The sequence below is a fragment of the Anneissia japonica genome, unplaced genomic scaffold (assembly GCF_011630105.1).
Source record: "Anneissia japonica isolate Jap-2015-1 unplaced genomic scaffold, ASM1163010v1 scaffold573_len2283161_cov171, whole genome shotgun sequence".
NCBI lineage: Eukaryota > Metazoa > Echinodermata > Crinoidea > Comatulida > Comatulidae > Anneissia > Anneissia japonica.
In genome coordinates this window covers 1,968,741-1,987,810 of record NW_022719802.1, presented here as the reverse complement: position 1 = coordinate 1,987,810, position 19,070 = coordinate 1,968,741, and the positions used below count along the sequence as shown (strand labels likewise).

Below are 19,070 nucleotides of genomic sequence, written 5' to 3'. Positions count from 1 at the left end.
AGATTGAAGGCAACGAGTGGGCAATTAGTGAATAAGATGACTAGTACGGTGATACGCTAAGAACAGTGGCGTATCTAGGAGTCTTGAAGTTGGTGTGCTGATGGGGGGGGGGGGCGAAGGTGATCAGTTGAGGGGACGCTAACTCACAAAATTAAGTGATTTTAGGTGCTTCTTAACAACGTGACCGTAAATTTTAGGGGGGTTTCTGGGAGGGCACGAGTAATTTTTGGAGGCGTGTTCGCCCCTCCCCCCGCCCCAGATACATTCACTGACCACGAAGTGCTTTAAATGTTTGTTGAACTATTTTAAAGATAATAGGCTGTTTGATGGGTAGCCAGTGAAGGTTTTGAAGTACAGGGGTAATTTGGGAATATTTTTGTATATAAAGAGTACACATTTGAAGGCATTCGATAGAAGTAGCAGGAAAATCAATAAATAAAAATTATGTTTAGATGATTTGGTAAGTGAATGAGAAAATGAAAGTCTTGCTATAAATTTTTTGAAGCAATCAACAGCACTATAGAAAAAGTTAACAATTATATCCTAAAAAAAATTAGTATTACAGGATTTAAAAGTCAACTTAGCAATGTTGATCTAGTAATATGGACATATGTACAATTATTTATGTTATAAAACTACAATAATGCTTATAAATGCTTATAAATATACAACATAATATATAAAATTACATATTAAAAAAGCAGTTCAATAACGGGGATCTGATTGATAGGACAAAACAATGTTTGTCCAATTATTAAAATTAGTTGCGCAGATTAAACACACACAATTTTCCAATAAATAAATACAAACTGACAATGTAAAGCAAGAACATATGATTATACAGACATAGGCAGAAACATAACTTGTGGGGGTGTAACATACCTTCAGGGGACAAATAGCAAGCTCAGCTTCATTCTTCTGTTGTTCCATTGTGTCAAACTACAACATGCAAACCATAAAACACATCACAGGTTAACATATACTATTATACCTATTGTTATATCTGAGAGTTCTTGCAGAGAGGGGTAAATTATTGTTTTTAAAAATATTAAATGTTAAGCGCATCAACTCTGGTATTTTGCACTATGTGAGTGTAACACTATTATTATTATTATTATTAATATTATTATTATTATTGTTATTATTATTATTATATGACTATTATCAATAAATCTGGATACATACCATTTGTTTATTAGGTCATTGGGCAGGGCTTTTGTGCAAATGACGCAGACGAGAGCTCACAAAGGCTTAGACCTCGAAACCTTATTTCATTTTATTTTTGGAAGCTTAGTGCCACAGGTTTCCACTTAAAACAATGTATATTACATCAAAACCAGTCACAGGACAAAACAATAGGATGCTTACATTTTTTCGAAAGATGTAAAAAAAAACAGGCTTTTTTACATAATCAACATTATTTGACAAGAATAGTTACTGTAAGTATATTCGATTCGCACAAATCAAAATGTTAACAGGACAGCACATAAAATCAAGTTATCAATTTCCAATGAGCACCAATCATGTGACTCGTGAGTAAAGTTTCAGACAAAGCACCTGTGACTCATGACGCGAGTACAGTTCCAGCTGGCCACGTGTCTCAAATTATTGGAGAACAGTGCAACGTGTTATTATTTTGATTCTTTGGTAAATTGTTTCTGATTAGTGTTAGGATAGTTCATGGGTTAGTTTTCTTACTTTCCTTTTCATATTATTTAAGCACTTTGAGATGATAATATTGAGTAAGGCGCAACACAAGTCTATTTCCACTTCCAAATAGACACAGAATAAAACAATACAGTTTACATTGATGTACACACTATTTTACTATGGAAATCTTTAAAATGATTACCAGCCAATTAGAAGTTCATGCCAAAATTTATATCACAACATTATTTAGGTGGTAAGAAGCAAATAAAGTTTTTTCTTGTTCAAATTTTCAATGTAAAGCCGATAAATGCAATTTTAATATTAAAATTTTGTTGCTGACATTTGGGGCTTGCCATCCCATAACCAGTGTACTGTCACTGATTGTTAAACTGAGTAATTAACATAAGAATGTGCCAGTATTGTATACTTTAGCACAGAGAAGCTGTAATACTTTTACTCATAACTTTGGCAATAGTAAATCGATTCCAGCAAATTACCTGTCATTTTAAAGCTTATAATGTGAAGAATATGAATACAGTTAAACTTGCCTAAGTCGACTGTGCCTAAGTCCAATAATTGCTAAGTCGATCTTATTTTACATGCCAAGTTGTTGTGTTTTCCATTAATTAACATTCTGTAAGTCAAATTTTAAGTCGACAATATTTCAGTGGCATTTTGGATTCGACTTAGGCAAAGTTCAACTGTATATGAAGAAGTCAATTTTCATGTTTTTGACACTGATGCTGGTTTCGGCATAGTAAGCCCCATTTTTTTTTTTTTTTGGTGGGGTTGGGTCAAGAGACATATATTCAATGAATAGTAGCAAACTAATGTTTTACCTTTTCTCTAATATCCTGGTAATGTTCTTCAATATTATCCTTATATTTATGCAGCTTTTCTAAATGATTCACCTTCTCCTGGAGTGATGCATTCTCATCCACTAGGAACATCTCCTGACCAGTCTATAAATACAACAATAACAATAAAAATAAACAATAAAAATAAAAATAATAGTTATGTAATCTACATTCTCTTAACTGGTTACCAATTTAGAGATTTTTGTTTGTAGTAAAAATGTCTGTAGATCAGTAAAACTTCTTTTGCTTTGATAACGATCCCTATTAAATGAGCTGTTTTATTTTTTAATTGGATTTTTGGATAATGCAGATTTTATGATGGAACAACCAATAACAAATAAAAGGTCATTTACTAGAAAAATGACAAGATATTTAAAAATCCATCTCTTTATGTTTTACGGAAAATGTTAGTGAAGAAATTGAATCAAAACAATCAATTATAATTAATTTCTGCAAATAGTATGATTAATAACCTTTTCTCTGAGCATGTTCTCGGCCAATTGCAGTTTTCGATCTACAGCATCCTTCTCGCGGAGTGCAAGGTCCATTTTACGTTGTTGCTCCTTCAGTGCCTCAATGTTCTCCTCCATCTCAGGTAACATGGCAACCTGTTCTTGAAGTTGAATTTTCTGTAAGAGAGAAGATCGCAAATTAGATGGTTTGGGAATATACCTTGGTGGTTAAGTTGTTTGCCTAATAATTCCAGGGTCACAGATTCAAATCCTGTGACAGCACACTTTTTTTTAAAGACTAAAATATCACCACTTCCCAAGCTTTAAGTTTATAAAGCATCATATTTCATTTATGAAAGCCCTTGTATTTCTGCTGACCTTCTGGGATAGGCTGAAAGGGTAACCCTCTATGTCATTGATGTTTTAAAGCTCACTTTCACACAATCCAACAGAGAGAGCAGCTTAGCTCACTCAGCTTATCTGGTGGTAGCCACTGTGTTTGCACTGAACCGTGGAGATCTCTAGGTCCCCGGTTCAATTCCCATCGCTGCTCTCCTTGTGTTTCAGCTGGAGGGCTGAAATACAAGTTACAATACCGCACCGTCTTTCAGACGAGACGTTTAAGCCGTTGGTCCTGTGTGCATTTATAGCCCATCAGCAGTACACTCTTCGGAAAAATAGTAGGGAATTGTCTCCTGGAGTACTGCCCAATCACCACCAGAAGGACCCCATTGGAAATAAGTCTTCTTCTAGACTTTTGTGGGCTATCCTTGGTGTTTACGCAGAATAAATTTAATCAATCAATCAACAATTTTGTTATCAGCAAAATCTCAGAACACGTTATTAGCAGGATTTGTACTAATACATTTGGAAATAGTAGATAGACATTAAACCATTTTTTGGAAATAACAAAATTGGCTACCTCATAAGTGCATGTGCATTATTTACATATAAACAGCATAACATTGTCACTCACAAGAGCGTTGTATCATCTACATGTAAACAGTAATAGTAGTTAGTTAATCAGTCAGACAGGGCGACGTACTCATATGGAGTTTTTTCAATAGAAATTTCAAGACAGATGTAGAACTCAACAGATATTTTGTTTGCATTGCTAGCATAGCTTATTGTAGTTGTTATGCATTTTGTACAGCATCATATATAATTTTTATTGCTATGGTTTTATGAGTATTTTTTTTTATTATTAAAATATATTATCATAACAATGAGCAGACATGCATACAGCAGATACATTAAAAATGTAAATGTGTTCATATATTAAGTGTACACAATTTTGGTGATGTTTGATTTTGTGTTACAAAGTAACAATTCCAAGGAAACAAATGCAGTACTGTATTATGACAAACTACTCTTGAATATTTTTAGTAATTCATATTTTCAGGTTATTGTTTTTATTAATACCATTATTTTATAATTATCATTATTAGTGGCATTCAAGTTTCTAAATTTTCTAAATAATTATCATTATTGCATTATTATTTTTAATATTATCATCACTATCATCATCATCCTCATAATGATCTTAATCACCAGGTTATTGTTACTATCAATACTATTATTTTGTTATTATTATCATTATTATTGGCAAGTTACTTTTTTATATCGTCATTATATTATTAAATATTTTTTACTATCATTATCACCACCATCACTGTAATCATCAACAGCATCGCTATAATCATCATCATCATCATCACCATCAAAACCATGATTATGATTATAATCAATATTATTATACCTCTCTTTGCAGAGATTCCAGTTGTTGTTGCATGTCTGTAGCTTTAGCATTATTGGTTTGAGTATCAGCAACTTCCTTTTCCAATTTATCTAGTTTCTCTCTCAATTTACGTAATTCCTCAGCTTTCGTCCTTAGCTCTTTATCCTAAATCATGAAAAAATTTAATGATTATCAATCAATGAAACCAATCATGATAAAATAAAATAAATATTTATTTTTAATAACAATGATAACAACAATATTAATAAAAATGATGATTGTAGTGATAAACAACAATAACAGTAATAATAATATCAATATATCAATTATAATAGTATACCAATTCAATAGAAATACCATATAACCATACCAAGTAGTGGGGTACTTACACAATAATAATACCACAGTTTCTTGGGTATAACCCCACCGTGGGTATATAAGCCCACCGCCCACTTTATACATAATACAGGCTATGACTTTTACAAATATTCTCAGAAGAAAACATCATATATTTGCATTTAATTAGGCATACAGTGCTACTAAAAATATAGGAATTTTGAGTCATTTACCTTGGCAGAAAACAGCCAATATTGATTTGTTATTAGTTTGCATTATTAATCCATAGATAAACTAGCCTGTTTAATCTGCTTAGCAACAGCTTAACGGTCTCTAGTCTGTGTTAAATTATTGAACATGGCATTATCGCCTTTCATCTACTCTGTCATTTGTAATAAATTATACGAGCTTGCTCAGTTGTTTATGCAAAATGAGATGAATTGATATTCTATCTATGTTCTTTATGGGAGAACATGGGAATTGTCTTTTTTATAAACTATAAAAAAAAAATCATTTGTGGCAAAGACAAGCCAAACCAGTCACTCATCGCAAATCATGTTTCAGAGATAATGGCCAAAACATGCTGAAATGTTAAAATTTTTGTAATCTATTTTATTGTACTAAACTAAACTTTATATATCTATACATCATGATTGCTGTTAATTTCCGAATTTTCAGTGTTAAAACAACAATTCTTAACATTTTGGTGTTGGTTTCTGCCTCAGAGATGCCTGAATCATAAATAAAACTTTAAAGGCTGATTTCTCAAATATTGTTCTTTAAACAGCTATATGTTTAAACACTTGTAACTTCATAAGAAAATTTTATAGCTCTCATTTTCATCTTTATCCCTGTATTAATAACTAAAAATTGATTTCTGCGATAAGTAACTGGTTTGGCTTGTCCTAATTGCCAGATTTATTGATATTATATTATATCAATTACTTTGCCTTATAAAAAAAATACAAAGTAATGAAATGAAGCAGGGTTACATAAATGTTATTAAAATCATTACAGTCAAGATGTTCTCCACAAAGAAAAAAGAATATATTATTATTATTATTATTATTATTATTATTATTATTATTATTATTATTATGTTACTAAAACCTACTTTAAGGGGAACTTAAGCCGCAATAGCACTGGATTTAAAATAGGGAAATTTTTACCGAGACTGTGGGTAACATTCCAATGGGTAAACTTCCTGTCGTTCGCACTGGGATTTATCGACGTGGTTAGTTTTACCACAGGCCATGGTGAAAATAACCATTCGTACAGATTCAACTATTGGGGGCGCTAAATCGTGACGTTCACTTCCGGTATGTGTGGCAAAACAATTAACGAAAGCGCCCAGTAATTAGAACTGCTATATTCAAGATTGCCTCAGATTGCCTACGTTGACGCTCACGTACGACAGATCGTAACAAGCTAAACCGCCGGGTTCTCCTTCTTGTTGTGACAGTGTTTCTTTGGACTAGGCCCACATCATGTTGTATTTGTTGATAATCGCGATGGATTGTCTCACCAAGACCTAGCACATTTATTAATGCTCCATATAAATCGGCCATTGAAACAAACCGATTAAACAAGTGAAAAAAATGACAAAATTACTCAAAATCAAGACACTAGCAAACACGCGCGAAATTAATCAAGATGTCTGTGTGTGACGTTTTATTCCAGGTCACAGCTCATGCGTAATTGCCTGACAGCCTGAGGAAGGTCATTCACTGTGATGACTTGGGAAGTTTACCCAACTCGCGCTGTTCGCATTGGACTTTCCTGCTAGGTAAAACTAACCTGGTCAGTTTTCCTGGGCAAGCGGGACTCGGTTAAATTAACCGCGCGGCTTGGGTAAGTTTTCTGTCAGGTAAACTTCCTGTGCTGTTCGCACTGGACTAATTATGGTAAAACTAGCCAACGTGTTGGTTAGTTTTACCAAAAAAAGTCCAGTGCGATTGTGGCTTTAGACAATGGAGAAATTAGAGAACAATGAAAAAAAAACACGATGTTAAGGGGAAAATAACATGAAATTAAGGGGAAAATAACATAAAAGATATTTCATTTTAATAAGTCCGACTTATTATTATTATCATTATTATTATTATTATTATTAATTGTGCTTGTACAGCACATACTGCATAAGTTTATAATTATAACCATGAATATAATCAATCAAATTACTGTAATTCGGTGGCAAATTTCTTTATTTGTGAAAGGTATAAACCTTTTAAAACAGTAATTAACGATTTGTTTAATCATGGCATCACAGCTGAACTTGATAGCTTCAGAGACATTACCTCAAATAATTTAGAATGGTCAAAAACTTTCCTTAATGTTTAAGTAAAGAAAGTTTAGTCTCATTTTAATGTTATTTTTGAAAGAGAATAATCGTTATTTATAGTAATTATAAGAAACAATTTATTATTTTTAATTTATCATGATACAAGTCTTACCAGATAGCAAGAGTTATTTTAGTTTTTGAATAAAGTTATAATACATTATATCAAAGAAAAATGATCTTCATCATTAAAAATAACAATTTTAACAATTTAAAAAATTGCCCTCACGGTGCATCCAAAAGTGGAGTGCACCTCACATTATCATTATTTTTGAAATCATATTATCATTTACTTTATAGTTAGTTAGGCCCATTGTTTTAATGCTAATTGTTTTACAGGATTGCATGAGTTTTTTTTTTTTTTGTGAATTTCAAAGTGTTATAATAGTAATGATAATGATTTTTTTTAATTTAATTATTTACTTTCCTTTCTTTTAGTAGGGTAGCCCTCTCAGTGATGAACCCTACTGAAAGAAAGGGAAGTAAATAATTAAATAAAAAATCATTATCATTACTATTATAATCAGGGTGTTTGTTATAGCATCTGCACTTTTACCTTTTCCTCTAACTTCTGAGTACTTAGATGTAATTGTTCTTTTAAGTTCTTCTCATCGTAGTCAATATTTCCAAGCTGATTCTCTTTCATACGAAGCCTTTCCTTTGTTAGGTCCAACTGTAGATATACAAACCGTACAAAGTTATCCAATCACTCCCTTATATATGGGCAAATCACACATATTTTTTTGCTGACTGACAAAACTAGCAATGCTACCAACATGGGTGCAACTCAAGTTTATCTTGTAATTTTTCATCCAATATTCTAAAATTAATAGATTTATTCTCAACTTGGCAGTGTAAGGAAAAACTAGTAGGTGAAAGTGTGAGAGGAAAGCCAAGAACGAGCTGGATGAAAGATTGAAAAAAAAGATTAAAAACAAAGATTAAGTAAGGAGAATGTGTGAGAAGAGCTTAGATAGGGAGGGATGGAGATTGAGGATCGTCGAACTGCTGAGAACAGATGGCACTAACAGGTAAGCAACGAAAAGACAGTTTTCTTTACCTCATCTCGCATTTTTTTCAGGATTCCATCTTCATTCACATAACTTTGTTGTGAACGTTGAAGCTCATTTATCTGAAAAATTTTTAGAAAATCATTTACAATATAAACTATTTTTTGTATAGTGTTAATTCACATTCCACAGTGGGTTGACTGCAAATTAAAAAAAAAAAAAATTATATATTTTCCATTTTATTTTGATTGTGTGTAATCCATTTGCTTACTACTGTACTATCATCCCTTGTAACGTAAAAACTTACCCTTGATTGGAGCGTTGCAATCTCTCTCTCTTTTTGCCAATTTTCCGACTTCAGACTTGAAATTTCAAAATTTTTCTCCTCAAGTTCCAATTCTTTGGCTTGAATCTACAACAAAGATAATGACTTATTATTTGTAATTCCCACAGAGGTTGTGCACAGGTTGTGAAATTAGCTCCCATTTGTGTCCATATACCTCTATATTTTTTTAAAAAAGTACATATAGGTTTAAACATTCACTGTGCCTTTTGCTTGTATCCGTTTCCTGGGTATGTTTTTCTCCACCTAGGAGTATATATGGGTACCTTGTTGAAATATACTAGGAAAGTTAGAAAGGTGAAATGGAAAGGGACTGGCCACTCTACCTCACAATTCTTTAGTTTAGTACGATGGGCTTCGTTCTAAAAATGGTCAACAAATCCTAACTTTGGAAGGCGATTTACTAAAAATCATGTTTGTCTTCACTCCCCAATACCTAAGGCTTGAAATCGTCCAACTTCAATGAATGATCCCCTTATTTTATGCTATCGGACAAGTCCGCCACCTGAATACATATCCTGAAGCATTAGAGTGTAATTTTCTCAATTTACATGCAATTTTTGTTACCTTCTGTCGACTGATACTGACATGTTCCATGTCTCTCAGTTTTCTCTTCATCTCTTCTTCTCTTTTTCGAATCTCTTGAATCAAGTTATCCTTTTCCTACAATCCAATTATTGAATTAAATTTAATAAGAAATGTAACAAATTGGCAAACCAGCCTCACTCATAGATCAAACAAACTAGATAATGTATATAATGTAATGTAACATTAGGAACTTGCCAAAACATTTGAAGTCTAGAATAATTTTTTCTCAATATCTAATATGTACTGAATTATTTGCTTCATTAGATTAACTGTCAAATCAATCAATTTTATTGGCTACACAGTGACAATACAATGGTAGTGCATCATTAATAAATAGATAATAACCAAAAATGTTAATAACTAAAAATATAAAATTAAAAAATATGCACAATCAGTAATCAGTAGAATAAGACACATTTCCATAGAAATAGTCAAAATGTTTTGAAAATTTGCTTCTTGCTGACCATGTTTGTCTTAGAAGCAGAAGCAAGAGGTAGGAGCAGACATCTTGCAAGAGTTTTGTATACCAACAATTGGTAATTCAGACTTAGAGAGAAAAAAAACATGCCTCTGACCATAAAATTATCTTTAATAAATGTCTTTAGCACAAAATTTTATCTGTACACTAAACTGTATAGACAACCGGTGGTTGTCTTGAGCACAAAACAAGAATTTTTTTCATATCACTTAATTTTTTTGTTTTTCTCCTTGAAAAATCCCTCAAGAAAATGTGCGATGTCTCCAAGAGCCACTTTTTACTTTTTCCAGCCATGAATTCTGAACTGAGTAAGTCATGTGATAGTTTGGTGTTTGTACACAGCTCAAGGTGTAAATTATCTCTTTACTAGGGATAAACACGTAATCTAAAATCAATATCCTATCCAACCTAAATATAGCAGTTAACAGCAAACATACACATTCGCTAAAAATAAAAACATATCTAGAGGAACTCTATAGATTTAGTACATTAGACTACATTCTATATATTAGTACATAAAGTTGTAATTGAATTGCAACCTTGAATTCAATCATTTATACAAATAAATTTAATTGTTTCTGAAATATTTACATAAGTGAGTTGATTGGGCGAATGATTAAGGCAGGGTGCTGCAACCTACAGTAATAATATTGGCACTGGTTCGAACGGCACACTCGCTTATGTTCCTAGAGGTGGAACAAGTCTTCTCGGATAAGGACTGTAAACTGTAGGTCCAGTGTAAATAATTGGCTCATGCACTATTATATAAAGACCCACTACATCTTTTAAGATGAGTAGGGGGTTACCCTGGTGTACTGTTCCATATAGCCCCTGTTGTGGACAGACGAGAGTAGCTGGCACCGGTTTACCGGATAGCTCAAACACGAAGAGACCTTTAGCGGAGAAGAAAGTTACTGTACAAGTTAGTCCCGCTTCAAATGCTTTGAGACTTTGGTGCTATAAAAACCGGACTATTATTATCTAATTGTTGACTGAAGTTTTATTTTGTTAGTAGGGACAGTGTGCTTGAAGTGTGTGTATCTCGAATGAGCTGTCAGATAGGCCTACAATATACAGTGGTATCCATACTGCACAACTCTATGGTCGTCACATATACAGTATATAAAATCACTTTATTTCGAAACAAAACAAAGGAAAACATACATAACCTAGGTCGTAACCTTATAAAGGAACACGCAAGGTAAATAGTCAAAAATAGTTACAAAAGCAGGTGACAAGAAAACAGAAGAGAGACAAATTAAATAAAAAAATACTCTGATCAAAATACAATATAGTTAAGGTCATTGCCATCAGATTTAAATAATTCATTCAAATTTATAAAAAAAAAACTAAATACAATTAATATGCATAACTCCAATCAATATGCATAACTGTTACACTACATAACACATGCTAAAGACCTAGTAGAATTTACTTAATTACATAATGAATACATTAACAGATCATGAACTTTTATAATAGTGTATGTAAGTAAAACAGTAATAACATTAACACAACTTACATCAATCTTTGACTGCAGAATGGTGTTTTGTGTTTTCATTCTTTGTGCTTCATTAATTTCTTTGTCCTTCTCTTGACTCTGCCATTCCATCATCTTCTTAAGCCAAAGAGGAGTTGGTGGCTTTGGTGGAAGCTCTGGTGTTTCTCGTTTTCCTTTTGGAGTAATTGGCAATGATAGAGCTCTGCCAACTAGTGGATGATCAGTCTCTTGATCAACAGTTGTAGTGGATAGTGTTTCTGTGCCACTGTCAAATGATAATGGTTTTGCAAATAAGGACCTTGGTCTTTGAATGCCATCATTCTCATCATGTCCATTCATCTTTCTTAAAGGTGGTGCTTCTGTTCCAACAAAAGCCTTGCTACTAACTGGAGGAGGCCATTCAGGAAGGGGTGGAGGGTTGTCAGACATCTCGGAACTTACAGAACCTCTTTTATGTTTTGGCGGAGCACTGCTAGGCAGTGGTGGAGGCTCCACTGGAATTGGCGGTGCCTCCAAATTGTCATCAATCCTCATTTCATTTAACTCTTCTTCCACTACCACTGATCCATTATCATTACTCTGATCCGTAACAGACTCTTCCACAGTGATCGTAGGAAGGGCATTTACTAGGTCATCAATTAGTTTCCTTCGGGTACTTGGACTTGCTTGTTTTAATGGAGTAGGCTCTTCAAAGGAAGAATAGGACTCCTTAGTGACTATTTCCCTCTGTATCAAATTTGTTGGATGTGTCTCCAATGCAACTGTTGCTAACCACTGTTCCGCAGCTCGTTTCCTTTCCTGCATTTTCTTGCGAGCGCACAATGCACAATGAATCTCCACGGGTTGATCATTCTCATCAAAAATGATGTGGGAATGTCCAGGTGTGTTGTGCAACCTGGTCGCATTTAAAGGTTCTTCCAAATCCTCAAACATGTCTTCTAAGGCTTGTAGTCGATATAATATATAAAAATTTCCTATTGAGGCTTCAGTAAGATGAGCAGGATAACAATCTTGAGAAACTGATTCCAGTGCATCCTTCAAAGATTTATGGCCTTAAAATAAATACAGAAAAATATGATAATTTTTGCAAAATTTTAAATCATTTGTTTAATACTAAAATATTTATTGTCCAATGTAAATGACAAAATCATAAAAAAATTATTTTGAAATTAACTAGCTCATTTTGTATACAATTAACTTGAGCATAGAAATTATTGAATTTGTACCTTGATTTTTATACTGGATATTGATGGTACTGTATTACTGGAAGTTTTTCTATTATTTTTCACTGTAAAATTACAGGTAAACATTTTTTAAATACACTAATTTCTATGTTCAAATTGACAATTTTTGTTGCTTTAAAACGAGCAAGTTAATTTTGGGACAATACATCATTATATATGACATGATATTGTGGGACTCTTATCCAACAATGGTCAGCAAACATTCTTGTGTGTAAAAGTTAATGAAAGGTACAGCTTTTTAAAATAATATATCATTCCAAAAATAATTTCATATTTTTGTACTAATATTCCAATTAAAATTGTTTAAAAGTGCATAATGTATGAAGTTTCTTGTCATGATGTTTGAAGTGTGAACATCCTTTGCATATCACACAGCTATATCACATGCTTGTCTAACCTGTTGTTGGTGTATTTTGGAGAACGAAGTCATTGATGAACTTGCAAGAATAATGATGAGACAACTGGTGAAGAAGATCTGGCAACTTGCCAACACCCTTTAAAAAATAATTTGAATTATTATTGGTAATTTTATGTATTAACTCTAATCTAATTAGGCTTCAATACGTGAAATTATTTTTTTTTAGGAAGCTCCAATATTTGAATATTTGGCAATCCATATATTGTTAGAGGCACAGTTCTCTACTGTATCATGTGATGATACTCAACCTCAATCCAATTTAAAAAGTAAAACAGCAATCCATATTTATATACATTTATAATACATATAGAGGTTAATTTTGCTGATATCAGGAGGATATCTTTCAAAATGTACATTTTCTTTAAAAATTAAATCTACAATACATTTGGTAAATCCTGGATTAAAATGACAGGGTGAAGAAGTAATATATTGAACAGGCTGTAAAATCTACCTGGTATGTTTTCTCTGTAATTTAATAAAAAAAAAACATAACACAGTCAACCACCTTTTCACGACCCACTTAGATGAATCATTGTTAAAATGCATAAATAAGTATTATTATTTTAGAAAGTGAGAAAGGAATTTTCCAAGTTACTATTTCTACATATTTCCCTTAATCAATTTATGCTTATTGACCACCAATCAATTGGTTATGTGTCTTCCTTTAATTATGTAATTCTAGTGTGTTGTGTAGCCTGAGAGTGAAATCAATTACAAAACAAAAAACCTGGCAACTGAACACATGTTACACTGACTCAGGACACTAGAGCAAACATATCAAATTAAATGCTAACAAAATGAACAAATACAGATTGGAATTGAATGCCCTGTGGTGTATTTGTCCATGTGCCTACTACCAGAAGCTGGTCATAAACTATATTGTAAATTTATTTCATAAACTCAAAATGATCATAGAGGATCTTATCACCCTTTCTCTATTCCCATATGGATCTGATCATTGGTAACACTGGCACATGCGTAATAATCATAATATCCTCACAAGGAGAAGTATAGTAGAATGAATGTTGCTCTCAATAATGAGAGGGAGACCATGGTTCATTGTTTTGAACCTTATAAAGATCGACTTAAATTTTGCTATTTCTAGGTATTTCATTCAATCATCGATCTTGTACATGTCCTCTAATACAAGAAACATTTTTTACCCCAAATAAGTAGTGGCTATTATTGAATGTTATGGTCTTAATTCACACCATACCAATAACATCCACTTCGAATTAGGAATTTATTTAAAACTGGTGTAATAATAGCCAATGCTTAATAATTAACATTCACTAGAAACCGACCATGTACATCCCTTACTCCCTTACCTTACTGTTATGGTTTTAATTCACTCCGTATACATACAATGTTCATCAAATCTGAATTAGGAATTCATTTAAGACTGGTTTAACAATAGCCAATGCTTAATAATTAACATTCACTAAAACCTGATTTTGCCGATATTCATTAACAGTTACATATGCTCCCACCTAGAGAGGAACTCTACACTGTCATCTTACTTCTTGACAAAATTCAATCCAAAGCCCTGTACAGACTATCAAATTTAATTTGACAAACAAATGTGACATCACATAATGACCATATATGGGCATATAACAGTTTTTGTCAAAGAAAAGACGACACTGTGGACCAAGATTTAGTGCCTTAGTAATGTCCCTGTGCTCATCCAATGTCTTCAATCCCTTGAACACCATTATAATGTTTCTGAATTCTCTCTCCATTTTTTAGAAATATGTTTCGGGTTAAACTGTTCTGAATATATTGTTACGTCTATTATATCAGTCATCTGGATCTCTCCTACAACTACATATGAATCTGACATTTCCCATCATCATCATCACCACCACAATGGATTTCATTAAAATTAAAAATTAAAATTTAATCATTTATTAATAATTAATATAAATCTTAAATAATTTATTAGAAAATAGACCACTGTATCTATGAGAGACTAGTCCATTTTCCAACTATTAACAAAAATTGATTAATTAAATTTCTTCCTGAGATATATTTCAGATATTATTACAGAATCTCTTACACAATTGAATTTAGTTGAAATAGACACAAGACACAATATTTTAAAAGTAAATTGATTTTTAATTTAAATTAAGAAAAATTTTATTTAATGGTAGATTACTCTAATACAAAAACTATTCCATAATCAAATTAGTAAAAATAATATTTACATCCAAAAAATTAAAAGTGCAAATAATATTTATACAACAATGACCATTAACAACACTTTACCTGTCAAAACAAACATGCTCCCTACAAAAACAATAGTGAATTCCAATACAATGCAATGACTTTATGCCTCTGTAGTTGTGTCAAAAATGTAGATTTTTGCATGTATTCAGACTTACTTTAGCCTTACATTCAAACATATTCCTGAATATGGAATTTATCCATCAGATATTATCTAATTCCTTGCTGGTATTTTGAATTCTGTAATAACTAATTGGATATTAAAATGATGGTTTTATTTTTTTCGTATGGTGAGGAGCGTGTGTCATGAACTGATCAATAACTTGTGAGTATGCCTATCTACATGACAAAGGATGATGAACAACGGATGTATTCCATTAAAATGGAATGATCCATTGTGATTTAAGGTGTGGTTCATAAATGATGTGTAACTAAACAATCATGGACATAATGAGATGAAAATTAATTATAATTGGAAAATACAGAAAATGATAGTAATGACAATGATGCTGAAAATAACAGTGATGATGATATTATTAATAATGAACATAATAGAAAATGATGATGATCATTATGAGTGTTTGATGATGATAATGTTGTTAGTGATAATAATGACAATATTTTTTGATAAATAATGATGGCATTAAAAACGGTTCTTTATTTGTATTTTACATCATTCATTTATTTATTGCCTATGCAAAACGCCCCCACCCCCGAAAAAAAGGCCCCCAAAATATGTTCCATATCTATTTAATTGATGTAAATTATTATGTAGAAACATTAGTTTCTGAAATATTATTCAAAAAATATTCAATATCTGCACCTTTCACTATATGTATTAGTATATTTTTATCTTTGCGTCTGTTCAGTGTTAGTAACATTAAAACATTATTTTTAATATACAAAACAATTTGTTGAAATGAATATTATTCTTCAAATTTCGTTTTCTCCATTTTCTGCCAATTACTGATTTCATCATTGATTTATGTGTTTCTATGTTATGTATTGCTGGTTTAAATTACTGGAAAAATATCATTATTGTGTTGTGTTATCTGTAATGAGATGTTGGTGTTGGAATAACCATTGCAATGGTGACAATAATGCTAAGGGTGATGATGAGGATGATGCTACAAATAAAAACAAAATCCAGGCCTGGGAAAACAGATTTTGTGCCTGCAACTATGAACATTTTCTTAATATAATGCCTTCAGTACCAAATGTTATCGGGATACAACATAGCTAAACAGTGGCTTCCTGGAGCAATAAAAAAAAAACTCCCCAAAAAACACAACATAATTTATATGCTTCCTCATAAAAAATGCATATTGAGAAATGCACAAGATGTCTCCAGTCACACCCTTTTTTCGGCCCTACCAAGAAAAACAACTAACGTTTACTGGTACTGGTACAGGCATTTATACTGCGCCTCTTCCTTGAGCTTATAAAGTGCACTTCTTTTCCCTGGTCATTGGGTCCTACTCCTGGGTGGAGTGAAGCAATGCAGATAAAGTGCCTTCCTCAAGGAAGCGAAATGCACAGTGAGGGATTGAAACCCTGACCTTGAGGTTGGGAAACGAAACATTTCCCATTCCGCGAAACTGCTTAAAAATTGTATTCAACTGAAAAGACTTTACCTGAAGTTGTTCTTGCACATCAACTGACAGTAGAGTTACCTGGGCTTTCATCTGATGGTATTCTTCCTCAGGTACACTCACCTGTGAAATCAACAGGTTGAGAGCTTGACCATTAATAGAGAACTTGAAATGGTCAGTTACATACATAACAATATGAACAATCAACTTCAAGGTTTAATAGAGAATAATTATTTCCAGTTACATAATTCAAATTTGATAGTATAATACATACTCCAAATATCGAAATGCATGCCATCGTGTCGGGATTTAATATTTCGACATTAATTATGTCATCATCAGGAAAGAAAAATTATCCATATTCAAATTTCAAGTAGACAATACAATACAATACAGATTGTCACAACCTGTGGATTTCACAATGACTTTTTTATGCCTGCTCAACTCTGAACCAATCCTGCAGTTGTCTATACAGACTTTAAATGCATGCTCACATGAACTAAATGATAAATTACATTATTTCACAGTGTGAAGAATTATAAACTTATTAAAATGTACAAATTAAAATGAAAATTATGTAAAAAAATAGGTAAAAGCATGACAAATTTATAATTTTGATAAAAATAATTAAAGCATATGGCCATGGTACCACTACATACAGCAAAATACATTTAGATGTAAAAAAAAATAAAATAAATCAGATTTTCTGGAAATGGCTATTGCTTTCTTGGGACCCCTCACAATACTAATGGATGAAGGAAACAACAAAATACTGTACAGTAGTAAAAACAAAACAGTAGAAGGTCCAGATCTAATAGGTGCAATATATCTTCATGTAATCATTAATACAATTTAGTTTATTTTAGTAGCATAAAACTAAACATAATCTAAAACAGTTTGGCAGGCAGTGAATACATAATAATTATTAACAAAATTAATAAATTTTAACATAACAGAAATAGTATACTATTTAACATTAGTATTCACTGTAGATTGAAAACTGTAATTGATGAGTAAAATGGCACATAAAGGGTCGCACTCAGAGGAAATGGAATGATATCATGTGAAAGGATTTTAATAATTTAGTGATAAATACTATGATTAATTTATGTTAATAATCATAACAGGAAAATTGCCAAATGATTTTGCAAATTGTTTTCATAATATTGTTATACAAATTGTGATTCAAACCAAATATCTCCTGAAGTTTACCATCCACTTTACCAATTGAACTAAGAGGCCAAGATTCTTTATTTTATCATTTTTATAATATCTTAATCGCAAGGGGCCATTTATCAAATATAATTTTAAAGTATTCCTATTATATACCTTATATACTTGCGTATAAAGTGATCCTTGCATTAAAATTTGTTATTTTAAGTCTCGTTTTATATGCGAATATATACGGTACCATGACGTAAAGCAAAGAAAAAAATTAATCTATGAGAGATGTAATTATATTATTAAAAATCAACATTTCAATAAGAAATTTTCTTGGAAATATTAATTGGTTAATCCTTTATATCTTCAAACAATTAGTATATTGTAAAATTACTCTTCCAATATACATTGAAATGCAATCAACAGAGTTGGGTCATAGCAACAAGCTTACCATAAATGAAAGTCAATGCGTCAAATGATGTTGCTAAGCAAAATCATGCATTAAATTTTAATATAGGTTACCATAACTAGTAAAGGTTTAACTATATAAAAAATGGTGGAATGAAACAATAAAATTAAGCATAGGTTCACCTTCTTTTGTGCTGTTTCCTTGTTTTACATAAAAAAAGAACATATAAAAGAAAATTAATGAAAAAGAATATTGTACAACTACAATGGCATCAAACAAATCTAGACATTTCAAAATAAGAATAATGCACTATTTTATTGTTCTATGCATAAATCAAGGGTATAAGTACCTACAGAGGGCAGCAAACATAGTTTATTGTATGTCACTATGTGAACACAAAATTAGGTAGGAATGCTTTAAAAGTTTGTGCAGAAAATCTTTTTCTGAAAGCAATACTGTAAATCAGAAAAATGTAGCAAGAAACAACAATTTATAAAATACATAAAATTTTACCATTGTTCCATTATTTAAATTGTTGTGTAATTTGTTTAGTTGGTCTTGCAGTTGATCCTTAGATCTTCGTAGTTGATCTTGCTTCATGTTTGTTTCCTGGAGTTCATTTTGTAGTCTTAGCACCTCTTGTTCTAGCTCAATAGCTTGATTACTCTGTCAAAAAATTTCATTTACAAAAACTTCTATTTAGTATCTATTTAAAATCTAAGTGATTGG

At 31.8% G+C, this 19,070-nt stretch overlaps 1 protein-coding gene across 7 annotated transcripts in view; it reads right to left on the bottom strand.

Moving 5' to 3' along the window:
• LOC117111038 (golgin subfamily B member 1-like) overlaps positions 1-19,070 on the bottom strand; it is a 66,165-nt gene that overhangs the window by 17,487 nt on the left and 29,608 nt on the right. For 6 of the 7 annotated variants that reach the window (XM_033253905.1, XM_033253907.1, XM_033253908.1 and 3 more), the window contains 13 exons: positions 18,855-19,007; positions 18,524-18,541; positions 16,814-16,894; positions 12,933-13,029; positions 11,313-12,343; positions 9,292-9,387; positions 8,689-8,793; positions 8,432-8,503; positions 7,928-8,044; positions 4,719-4,862; positions 2,981-3,136; positions 2,490-2,612; positions 883-939 (listed from right to left, as the gene is read on the bottom strand). In XM_033253905.1, the coding sequence (XP_033109796.1) occupies positions 883-939; positions 2,490-2,612; positions 2,981-3,136; positions 4,719-4,862; positions 7,928-8,044; positions 8,432-8,503; positions 8,689-8,793; positions 9,292-9,387; positions 11,313-12,343; positions 12,933-13,029; positions 16,814-16,894; positions 18,524-18,541; positions 18,855-19,007 (2,250 nt within the window). The remainder of the gene's footprint in view (positions 1-882; positions 940-2,489; positions 2,613-2,980; positions 3,137-4,718; positions 4,863-7,927; positions 8,045-8,431; positions 8,504-8,688; positions 8,794-9,291; positions 9,388-11,312; positions 12,344-12,932; positions 13,030-16,813; positions 16,895-18,523; positions 18,542-18,854; positions 19,008-19,070) is intronic. The other variant, XM_033253906.1, reaches the window with a different exon arrangement.